The sequence below is a fragment of the Manis javanica genome, chromosome 9 (assembly GCF_040802235.1).
Source record: "Manis javanica isolate MJ-LG chromosome 9, MJ_LKY, whole genome shotgun sequence".
Lineage (NCBI taxonomy): Eukaryota > Metazoa > Chordata > Mammalia > Pholidota > Manidae > Manis > Manis javanica.
This window is the reverse complement of record NC_133164.1, coordinates 9,203,713-9,215,976: the sequence shown is the minus strand read 5'-3', so window position 1 is coordinate 9,215,976 and position 12,264 is coordinate 9,203,713. Positions and strand designations below refer to the sequence as shown.

Genomic DNA, 12,264 nt, shown 5'->3' with positions numbered 1-12,264 from the left:
AGCGGGATGTTTTTCTTCCTCAAGTAAAGACCATAGATTTGGGGAAACATCAACTAATACAGGGTGAGATAAGAATCTGCTTGTATTTCAAAGAGGACTGCCTTGGAAGACGATGTTATGTGGACTGTCCATTAAAATAATCTTGCCTGGGCTGACTCTCTCTGCTACTGCATTGCACTATGAGTTCCTGAATCACAGTGGTTTGTGCTGTTTGCTAACATTTGAACTCACATAACTACACAGGCCAACATTCAGATACAACAATCAATAACTGTTAGCACTTCCTGCAGTCAGAAAAACCTGAAAAATAAAGTGAAGGCTTTGTTCAAGCTAAGCAGAACAGCCTAAAAAGGGAACAGCCTAAGAGCAGGCTACCTTGCCTTCCAAGAATGGACTTCAAAAGCAGTGGATCGCAGACCTGAAAGTAGGGACGACACGGTTGCCCTTTACAAAGCGCACTGTCGCCCCCCGTGCCCGCCGACTCCTACTGTACCTCCAGGACAAAGATGAAGGTGAAAACGACCGACATTGTTGCCAGTGGAACAGTCACAGGATCCTCGACGTCCCACTGGAACAGAAACAGCACATCCATCTGCCCACCGGACGCGCCAAGACCTTCCCCTCTTTTTCCTGCTTGAGCACGAGTGTGATTTAAAATTTTTATACTAACGAACTTAGACCGTGAATGGATATGGCTTCTTGCAATATTCTTGGACGCACCCATGAATAAAACATTCATTCCCAGAGTCACCGGGTGCAATGAAATACCTTGACAGACAGCAGCACCGACTGGGCCAGCACGAGTAACGCAATCGTCCTCTTAAAAAATGGATGTTGGGTTATGTCATACATCTTAGCTCTAAAACCATCATTATCTGGAAAAGAAAGGTTTAGGCATGGGCTTTTTAGACACAGGTCACATTTACTTTCTTGTCTTTCATTTTCTTTAATGCTCATCTCAAAACCCATTACGTTTCTCCCCCTACAGTTTGGTCTGTTGTGCATGTTTTGCAGGAATGGCTGGCTCTGCATATTTAACACAACGGTGCGTGACGCCGTCCGTATTGGAAGGAGAACCACATCATTCAATTTCTGTCAGCTTAATATGTTTAAAAGGCAAGCACAAATATATTTTATTTAAAAATTCATTTTTTCATTAAGGCTTATCCTGAGAGCATTGAAGCACAGCCTTTGGGTGGTAGATTTTAATAGCCTATAGAGAGGTCTGTAGTTGGGAGCAGGTTTCTGTATTAACTTATGCACAACTGCCCAGTGGCCTCACGATTATTATTTTAATTGAAATCTTAGGCTCCTGGGGATTCATGAACACTCGTGCCCAACATGAATAAAATCAGAGCATCTTTGATACCCGGGCGAGGTGGGAGATGAAGAGGCTGTGCTATCTTCAGTCGGCTCTTCAGATCTTCCCATCTTCTCTGATCCACAGTCAGCAGAGCCGTCCCCTTAATAAACAAAGGAAGGCAGAAAGAAGTCTTTGTTGCACACTCTGCACCAGGGGCATTGTGGGTGGTGGGGGGTGGGGTGTGATACAAACAGGAAGAATTTGGGGGTTTAAAGTAAAGATATTCTTCAAATACCATGGTGGTTCAATAAACATGGTCAGAATTCTCAAACTTGGTCTTGAGAGGCGTTCCAAAGAGGCTGGCCATGGGTTTCGGAGAAGATTCGGCCGCCCTCAGTTGTCATCTTTGAATATGAGTGATACTCAGGTTTGGGCAAATCTAAAGAATGTTTTCTACATACTTAAATTTTCAAAAAGGGATACTCACTCTAAATAGTGGTTAGTTTCCTTTCAGTCCATAGTAGGAAATGTTGCAGCAAAATTATAGCTTGTCACGGCTGCTGCTTCTGGTTATGGGGATTTTGTTCTTTTTAAAAAAAATCATTCTGATATATGCAATTGAAAAATTATTTTTAAGTGGTAGGAAGTCATAGAATTTGGATCTTTAAGAAACTGGTGCTGTGACGGCTGGCTAAGTAAGACCAGATATTCTTTAATATTAATGAAGTACTTCATTAAAATGCACATAAAAATATTACATTTCATGTCATAAATTGGAAAAAAAACCACTCACCTCCACCCCCACTCCTCTTTCCTTTCCCCAGAGTTAATGATTACTCTTTGGGGGTACAGCCTTCTCCCTGTGTTTTCAAGCTGTTGCTGTTTGTCTATGTATCAGTACTGAAGAATGTTATTTGTTTTGAATTTTAAATATTTATATAAATGGTATCCAATATGTGCTTATTTATGCAGTTTGTTTTTATCTTCATACAACACTGTTTTCCATACAACTAGATACTAGATCTAATTGGTTTACTTTAACTGCTCTATAGTATCTCTTTGCATGAATACATCAGAAATTAATGGTTTTAGGTTTATGGACTCTAAACACTGTTGCAGTGAACACACATGTACTCTGCCACAGTAAACATCTATGAGACTTTCTCTGTGGCAAATCTCTAGGAGAGTAATTGCTTGGGTCTAGAAATTTATGCATCTTTACATCTACCAGATATTGCCAAGTTGCTGTCCAAAGATGAATAATGAAGAAAATTTGCTGCTAGCAACCTCCAGGTGTTCCCATTTCCTTATATTCTTGCTAATACTTGACATTATCAGACATTTTAATTTGGCCAACATGGGTATAAAATGTGTAATAGTTTTGGTATTAAGATTAAACATTTTTTATGTGTATAAATGTTGATTCCTGTATCTCCCATGTGAATTGCCTGTTCATAATCTTTGCTTATTTTTGTATTTGTATATTTACTTTTTGATGTTTTGTAGAAATTTTTAATATATCTGGATACTAATATGTCAGTTATTTGAATTATAAAGGTTTTCTCTTAGCCTTGTTTTTTCTTTTTAATTTTGCTTGCATGTCTTTAATAACTCATAATCTTTTAATTTTCATGTAATCTAATTTGTAGGGTTTTTTTCCTTTATGGATTTCACATTTTGGTTAATGTTAAGAAATCTACAATTACTCCAGGATCAAAAATAAATTCTACGTAGTTTATAAATCAAGATCTTTCATTCATCTGGAATTCATTTTTGAGTACACTGTGTGGAAAGACCCCCCATGTAGTTTCTTAGATTCAGGCAATTATCCCAGCATCACTTACTGACAGTTTTACCTGCTCCGTGGACTTTTGTGCACCTTCTGTTTTATGTGTACATGGGTCTCTCCTGAGGCTTCCTGTTCTACAGACTCTTAAGTCTAACTTTTACCCCTGTAATGATACTGACACAGTTTTACTTATCACAGCCTGTCCTTTTCCACATTTTTGTTCATGCTCAACCTGGCTAGAGGTTTTTTCAATTTAGTTTTTTTTTTAAAGTCAGCTCTGTCCTATTTGAACCTTTGTATAATTACTTTGCTTTCTAAACCATTAATTTCTTGTCTTTGTTACTTTCTTCTTTCTACTTTTTTCAATTTTACTTCTATAATTTTTTTAAGTTCTTATTATAATTTATTGATTTGGATATTTGACATAATAGTAATTAATCTTTGATTTTATTCTAACACAGACTCTTAAAGCTATAAATTTCCTTCTAATTAATGATGTTATATCTTGTGAGTTCTCACATGGGATTTTTAGAAATGATTTATATAAATGTTTTGTGATCTTCTATTCTGATTTCTTTTGTAATTCAAATTATTTAGAACATAGTCTTAATACCTCCACATTAGGAGGGATTCTTTGCTACCTTTTTTTATTTTGGTAGAGATCATGTTCTGTACATTATTAAATTGTTGGTAATGATTATTTTATGAACTTGGAGAGGATGCCTTGAGTATTTGAAAATTGTTGGGGTCAGGGTTCCTTAGATGTCCCAAAGATCAAATGTTTTTATTGTATCAAATCTGAAATTTTCTTTTTCCTTTTCTTGTCTTTATGAGTTTTATGAGTTTCCTAGATAAATATGTTAATATCCTTCACAACAATTTTGCATTTGCTAGCTTTTTAAAATAATTTAGTTAAATTTTGCTTCATACATTTTAAGGTTCAGGACTTCTATCCTTTGGTGGTGATTGGTTTCTTCTGCAATTATTTAATTACACTGTTTATTCCTAATAATGACATTTGTTTTAAATTAAATTTTTCCTGGTATTAATATTGCTAAACCACTTTTCTCACTAACTGTGACAAATACTTGTTCTCTGGATGCTAGAGATGCTCCTATTATTCCTTTATTATACAAAACAAGATATTTTGGAGAGTTGAACTCTGAAAGAATCCCAAAGAATAATAAGCATGGTGATCTCATTTGATCATTAATATATGAAACACTGAAAGTTCTGTCATTGTGAAATTAAGTTTATTAATCAAACAGATTGTCTTACAGGAGGGAAATTAAAAGATACATATATTACTGGTAGAGTCTAGAGTCTCTGAACGTTTTAAACAGGGCTCCATTTTCTAGCGATGACTCAGTTTTGTATAACTCTGACTTGTGAAACCATTGCCCTCAAAGTTTACTTTATTTCCCATATCTTTATATTTCTCTATTGCCTCTTGGAAACCTACTTATAAGCCTTTAGGTACGACCATTAGAATGTGAGCCCCATGAGAGCAGAGATCGTTACGCATTTAGTATTTAGTTTGTATGTTCAGCTTGTCATGTTCTCAGGGTGAATGCAGTGTCTGGCGCCTAGAAAGTGCTCAAAGAACTCTGTTGAATGATTGAATAATAAATAAACGAATAAATGCTGTTATAAAGCAGACTGTGGGCTAACATCTGAAGAACGTGCAGAAAGAAGTCTTTTCTGAAAGGTTCAGGTATATCTCCAATTAACTACTCAAGTTTATAATGTCAGGTAATATGATTTCTACTACTTCTCCTCTTTCTCCAAGTGTTCATTTGAACTTACATCCCTGTTCCTGCTTCTTAGGCCAGATACCTCTTTTTTCCTTTAGAACATAAATATAAATGCTGTGAGTAAACCTCTTGTTATTCTGAATACTTTAGCCATTCCTCTAAGAGCTGTAATTGATTTGTCTCCAGTAACTGAATATTTTACGTTGGTTCACTTATGTTGCTGAATTGTGAGCTGCTATAGGACCTAAGGCTCTTGAAGTCAGGTGTCTGCTCAGAGGGCCTCGTACAGCATTTTGAGCAGGCAGTGCCTAAACTCCCTGTTAACTGACTGATTAGCTTCTGTCAGTATTCCAGAATTCCAAGTGTCAGCTCTATTGCAGGCTCAAAGGTCTCTAAAAAGATCCATCTTTCTCTTTCTGCTTGGTGTTAAATGGAACACACTGTAGGGCTTAAAGAAACTCTTTTACGAAATGTGTGATAGTAAAATAGGGGGCTGGGCGGTATGATCTCTGTGCTTTCTTACTCCAAATTCCATGCTTCTGTGGTTGGAGTAGTGTTGGGGCCCAAAGAGGGGATTTTTAAGCTGCACCCTTTGAAAGCCTGAACGAAATGACATCCTCATTAGGAGCACATCAAAGGGGCAATTGACTGAGTAACTGGTACCACACACGTGGAGCCTGGGGGACTGTGAATGATACAGTCCCATGTGTGGCTGCACAAACCAAAGGGCTCTGATGTGAATGCGTGTGAATCAGTCCTTGTCATGAATGACAAGGAGCAGCACGGTGCTAATGCTGGCACGTTGAGCTTTAATTCAATGCAGAACAACCGTTGATATTTCTGTACTCTTGAATCTGAACAATCACGACTCGACAGTAATAGGTACCACTTCTGAATTCTGGCCCCATTTTTTACTCCTTATAAAGTCTCAGACAAGTTATTTCACCTCTGGAAGCTGTTTTTTCTTCAATCAGCCATTTCAGAGTTGGGAGAATTGAAAGTAGCCTGTATTAAATCTTATTGCATAGTAAGGGCTCAAAAGCCGTATGTATCTGTATATGCATCATCAATTATAATGACTCCAGAAGAGTCATGCAGTGGAGGATGTATCAGCCACATTCAGAACAACACAGAACGTTCTTCCCCAAACCCATTTTTTAACAGGAAACTACACTTGCTCTTTTCTCATTTGTGAGCTCTTATGATAATCAGCAGAGGTGTTATGAACTCAGCATGCTTCCCGAGTGTATAAAGTAGGTAAAGTTTTTATATGAAATTATAAAATTGCCGTATTCTATGAACTGGGATTTAAAATTTTTGACGGCACTCCCAAACCCCATCAAAATTCTGAGTTCACCTACTGAGTCACAAAGGAGCATCCAATCTACATTTTGTGAAAGCAACATCGCCCGCAATCAGTGCATCCTTCTGCTATTGTATTTTAATAGCTGGCTGCACATCCTTTCAATATGAACAATAGGAGACGCGCCTTTTAGTTGCTGGGTGAATTAACGACACCATTACCAAAAGGGGAAATCTAGCAAGAGAACTGTGCTCTTGAATGATGTGTCTGAAAGGCAGCAAGGAGGTAGCTTGTAAAATAGTCAAGAGAGATTATTTACACCAGTCACATTACAGTGGAAAGCGACTTCATGCCGTGGGTGGAAAAGAGAGCTCAAAGCAAGTGGCTAGAAAGGAATAAACCCTCTTATTCTAAGCAAGAATTCTTACCTTGTTTTCATTGAAATTAGCAATAACTACTCCAACAAAAAGGGTCAGTCCAATCATGCAACCCAGGAAAACGAAAACATGAATATAGATTCCATGCATCTGTGTAAATGAAAAATACGGTTATTCCATCAAAGCAAATGAAAGCAGCTGTGGCAGTGTTCAAAGAATTCTCTGTGCTTGCTTACCGGCCCCACACGATGAATGATAACATCCCTCACTTCCACCCAGCCTTTCAAGGACAGAACTTCAAACAGTGCCAGCATAGCATTTCCCACGTTATCAAAATTAAAGTTCCGAGGATTCGCCCTGCAAGTCAGAAAGAGGAATGCTCTGTGAAATTCCAGTGAGAAGCACCCTACGGCAAATATCCGCTGGGGTGCTGAGTATATTTAGCACTTGGAAGGTAAGCTAGATGGTATTCATTGATGAATCAGAACAAGACATTTGTGGGTTATCATTTACTGATGATGTAATTAATATTAGATAATGACGGGGTGTTCTCAGTTGAAAACAACACAAATGCTACACAACTTGAGTTCTGGCTCTAGAGGTTCTGCAGTTTCTTTTTCTGGCTTGTCCTGATGGTCCGGAGTGCTGGAAATGTACCTCCTGGTTAGAAATTGCATATAGAATGTCACAAAGGGGCACTGGAATTTGGATGTGAACTTTGCAATGGTTTCATAATTCAAAACATTTCTAAAGCATAAGTTACAATTCCCGATGTGACTATAGGAAGTGTCAAGAGAGTCAAATTTGGCCATTTTATTTCTTTCTGTGTCATGTGAATGTCATGTAAAGTAGTGATATGTCCAGAGGTCGCTCAGATGGCAAGAGGTGTGTGCTCACAGCCTGCATGTTTCCAGATCCTTCTCTCCCAGATGGATTTTTCTGTCTCATGAACTCTGAGTGTCCTCAAGAGATACTCTTGCAGACCCTAACTGGCAGTGTGCGGTTGACACGCACAGCTGATACCTGATTATTTAAAACCCTTTGACCCCATTGGGGTTTTTTGGGAGGGGAATGTTCCATTTCTTGTTTTTCTGTATATACTTTGTTTCATCCCACTAATAAAAGTGATCCTCAATATTACATTGCATTGTAGTCATTATGGGACTTAGCTAACATTTTTGATGTTAATAGAAGATGGCAGTGTTTTTCTTTGCCTTTTCTCTTTATGAGAGGCTATTATGAATAATTAAAATATTTGGTTAACCACACACTGCAAAATCATGACTACCATTACGTTTCTTGAATCTGATGGAGAATTGATCAGTCTCAGGACTGTTGAATGGAATAGGCCTACTAACTCTTAGCTAAATATTATTTTAGTAGTTTTTTTTTTCCTGCTAGCTCATTCATCAAAACTTAACCTTCATATAAGGCAACACTCTGGGGGAAACTGGCTTGGTATTTTTCAACCACCTTTTAAGTCTTAAAGCATAGAAACAATCATGCAATGCAACTTTAGAAGGTTTCTCTCTTTTTTAATACTAAAAGGATGGGGATCTTATAAGAAACTATTAAACAGAAACTGATTTGTTCCTAAATAAATGTTTAAGGCTGAATGGTAGAAATTCTACACAGTGCAAAAGTCCCACTCAGAAATTCATCCTTTGGGATTATGATATATATTTTTTAAGTTTGAAAGTATAAGCATGTTCTCTTGGATATTTCCAGTAACCTTTGTGTGAGGGGGAGCTCAGTTAAATTTAATGTATTTTACAGCAGACAGAAGCTGTAAGGATTCTACAAATACCACAGTTTTCCTGAATGATGATTTTTTAGAAAACCAAGTGAGTCAGCTCTCAGATCTGATGTTGAACTTCCTTACTCATTCATTTTCTTTACGTAGAAGAGTTTTAGCTGAATTCGCAGCAACCTAAACTCCTTTCATGTTGCACATCCTTTAAAAGTCAGAATTTCTTAAAAATACACTTCTAGGCTAAATCAAGAAAAATAAAAATGGAGAATCATAGACTTAAACAGTTGGAAGAACATTAAAAAGTCTCAGTTTTAATCATGTAAGGTGTGTGTTTATGCTTTGCTCATGCTATTAACATTGGAAAGTTTGCAACTTTCCCTGTAACTACAGAAGATGTCCATAAATGCCAAACAATCCATTATTGTTACTATTCCTGTTGCCCTTCTTCATTTGGGAGGCTATTTCAGTATCACCTCTTCTGGTCAATTTTTAAAATATTATATTGTTTATCCATTTTGGAAAATTAAGACATTGGTTCTCTCCTCACAATATGGTCCCTCTCTTACTTCCTAGTGAAAGTGCCCCAAAGTCCCAAGGCCACGACAAGGATTGCTGCTCCTTCTCTGGAAGATGGGGCCCCAGGGAGGAAAGGAACTTAGCCTCTGCCCTTAGATGTAGACAAGCAGGAAAGGACATTGTCCAAAATGAGCAGTGAGTTCACATACTCATGTTTTTCTTAAACTTACAAAAGTACACAAAAGGAAGGTGTACCTTTTTTTCTTAAAAAGCATACCCAAATTGTTCAAACCTTAGACTTAACAAAAATCTGATATCCTTCTGCTTAGAATGTCTCACAGTGTACTTAAAAGTACCTGGAGGTAAGCTTCAGGTGAGCTTGAAGTGAGCTTAAGGGCTTATTTATGTAGCATCAAAGCCTTTCGAGTATTATATTAAATTGTTTGTAATTTTATTTTCTGTTCTCCACTAGACTCCAAGTTCCTAGGGGTCAGGGCCACAGTGACAGCATAATGTCTGGTCAACAGTAAGCACTCATTAAGTATATTTATTATAAACTATTAAAAATTTTTTCTCTCATGCATTCTATTTTCCTCCATTTCAGACCTCTGCTAAAACAAAACACACAATATTTATACGGTATGATAGGTTTAATCCTTTTTACCAAGGTAATTTTTATCTCATCAATTCTGAGTGATTCAGAATAAAAATAATGTATTCATTTGAAGAGAACATTTAGAAGCCTGACTGTGTTTGGGATTAGATAGTGCATATTTATGTCCTAATTATAATTATCAAAGCAGTCCTCTAGAGCACTTCCCATATATAAGTTGTTTTCTTAATCATAAATTAGCCAATATAAAATTACAAAATTTTCAGCTGCGAGCTCTTAATGAGCTTACTAAAGAAAGAAAATGTGAAATTTGTCAAGGTTATAGTTAACATTGATTTGAAAGATTTCTATTTCACTAAAACTAACCCAAGTGACAATATTCTGAACAAATGGACAAAAGCTATGGTGATGGTGTTCAAGGATGGCCCTCTGTTCACTTACGCTTTTGAAGTGTCATTGAAATTGAATCCTAACTTAAATAAAACACAGTATTTCAGATGACTCTGCTTTTTAAAGTCATAGGTGGCTGGTTTTACGGAAGAGGTCGAATGCCATAGGATACAATGGGAGCACGTTTACTTTTCCTTACACTGCTTTCCAGGGTGTTCTAGCTCCTTTCCTGACATTTTGGGGGAGATCCTAAAGCTATTTGGTCACTTTCTGCTGAAGATCAGTCTCATTCTAAAAAGTCCATTCCATTTTACATCACACCCTCACTCTCCCGACCCGGACAAGGGTCCCGCCCCGAGCTGCGCAGCCTGACCCCTGGTTGGACGAGGAGGCGTGCTGGCTGCCCCGCCTGGTCCCCTTCGGGTCTCCATCTGATGCAAACAAGACTGGGTGGGATGCCGGTGGGGGCAGAGAGGTTGAGGAGTCCCTCTCATGCTCCTGGTCTCTGGCCAGAGGTGCTCACGTCACAGCAGCTGTGGCTCTTCATGGAGCACATCGTCTGCCCTGTTTCTAGCATCTGTAAACTTGATACTTTAACATCTGTCCCACGTACACGTGCTGGACACACTTTGTTCTGGACTGCCCAATGAGGCGCCTGCACCACCCTGCCTTGGCCTCACGCCTCCCTGCTCCCCCTCATTCCTCCCACCCGCTGGAGCCCCTTCTAGGGCTCTCTTATAGAGGGTGCCTTTCAAATAGACCAACTGGAGTCCACAGCCCCACCTGCCTTCTTTAAGTTGCTCTCACCCTCTGGGCCACGAGGGACCTCCCCAGGCCCCAGAGCCCACTAAACTGATTCAAGCCAGCCAGTCCTAAGCCTGCTCTTCCTGCCTCACCCATTCCTTCCCAGGGAAGCCAAAACAAAGGTTCTTGTCCAGAGTTCTCCCTTTTCGTCTCCCTCCCGACGGACCCCGGTGCTTTCCTGGGCAGCCCCGGGGGTGTGCTGTGCTCCCTCCCCTTCGGAACTACGGGTAACAAACTATCTTTTCAATGGCAATTGTCTCTTGATTTTGTGGCAGTCCTGCACCTCCAATTTTCTCTTGTCGCACTGAATTTTAAATACTCCCCAGCATGAGATGCCCCAGCGCGCCACGCCTCCTGTGAGGGTGCTCCTTAGCTGGTTCTCAGCTCCCACTTCTGGGAACACACCCGCAGCCTCACCCAGCAGGGGCGCCTCCCCCCCAGCACACAGCCCTTCGCAGCAGGCTCTCAGCAGGTGGCCCTGGGCAGGACAGCCAGACGCCCTCCCCTGCCAGATGAGGACCAGCAGCTGGCCGTAAGAGCGTCTCCTCCTGCCCTGCCGATCTCTGACAGCAAACTCAGACGGCCCCCCTGGGGGCCTCCCCTGGCCAGTGGGGGAGTGTCTCCTGGGAGGACGGATGCCCCAGCCTCGCTACTGAGTTCGCTCGCTCCCGTGATGCGGCCTGAGCGGTTCTTTTTCATGCGGGTGAGTTCTGTGTTGAGTGAGTCCTGTGGGACTGTCTACTGCTCTCTTTAGAATATACTGATACTCTGTCTCCTGTTGACCTCAGCTTTAAGGCTTTAGCCCAAATTCCAGAACAGCAGGAAAAAAAAAATCCCATTTTATGTTCTGATATAAACTAATTATTTATGGTATAATAATAAGTTTTCACCAAACCAAAAAAAAAAAAAAAATCTTTTTACGCTTCTTAAATGTTGTATTTGAAGGTACGTTAGACTGCTTTTCTGGTTAGCACTGAACTAAGGATGCCCCATGGGTCATACACTTCTCTACCTGTGCTCAAGCCACACATCCAAAATTCATCTTTGTTCTTTTTCATAATTCTTTGTTATTTAAAAAAATAAAAACCCAGTATCAGTTGCACTGGGTTGATCATAAAGGTGAATTTCATGTTAGAGAAATGCCAATGCAGGCAACAGTGAGTCCTGGGGAAGCTATTCCTTTTGAAGAGTTTTGACATTTAGTAGAGAACATCAGTTGTAACAAAGCAGAGTAGTCACTGTGGTTCACTCATTAGTCTAAGAAAGGAAAGGAAAACAGATAACGATTTAAAAGGATCAGGGACGTCGATGCAACACTGGGCTCATCAGTGAAGCCCAGGGAGAGGCCTCATGCACGGCCGTCATGCAGGAAGGTACCAGGTACCTCCAGCTTGGATGTAAATGCTGGGAAACTCATTTTCAAAAAAATGAACTTTAAAGAGAGAGTTAGATATAATAAATTGTGTTACCGATTATTCCTTTGTGGAGTTTCAATAATGGAAATCCTTCAATATAAATGGATTTTAAAAATTTAATAGCTTTATTATTATGTAGGCGTCTCTACAACTGTTATGAGGATATTAGATCCCCCCCTTAAAGATCTAAACTTAGGACTATTTAGTTTTAATTTTATAGGAAATCTTTGGTTTTTAAACCTCATCA

At 39.4% G+C, this 12,264-nt stretch overlaps 1 protein-coding gene across 6 annotated transcripts in view; it reads right to left on the bottom strand.

Moving 5' to 3' along the window:
- NALCN (sodium leak channel, non-selective) overlaps nucleotides 1-12,264 on the bottom strand; it is a 281,692-nt gene that overhangs the window by 18,512 nt on the left and 250,916 nt on the right. For all 6 annotated transcript variants that reach the window (XM_073212395.1, XM_073212394.1, XM_073212391.1 and 3 more), the window contains 5 exons: nucleotides 6,763-6,883; nucleotides 6,578-6,676; nucleotides 1,370-1,463; nucleotides 769-875; nucleotides 494-568 (listed from right to left, as the gene is read on the bottom strand). In XM_073212395.1, the coding sequence (XP_073068496.1) occupies nucleotides 494-568; nucleotides 769-875; nucleotides 1,370-1,463; nucleotides 6,578-6,676; nucleotides 6,763-6,883 (496 nt within the window). The remainder of the gene's footprint in view (nucleotides 1-493; nucleotides 569-768; nucleotides 876-1,369; nucleotides 1,464-6,577; nucleotides 6,677-6,762; nucleotides 6,884-12,264) is intronic.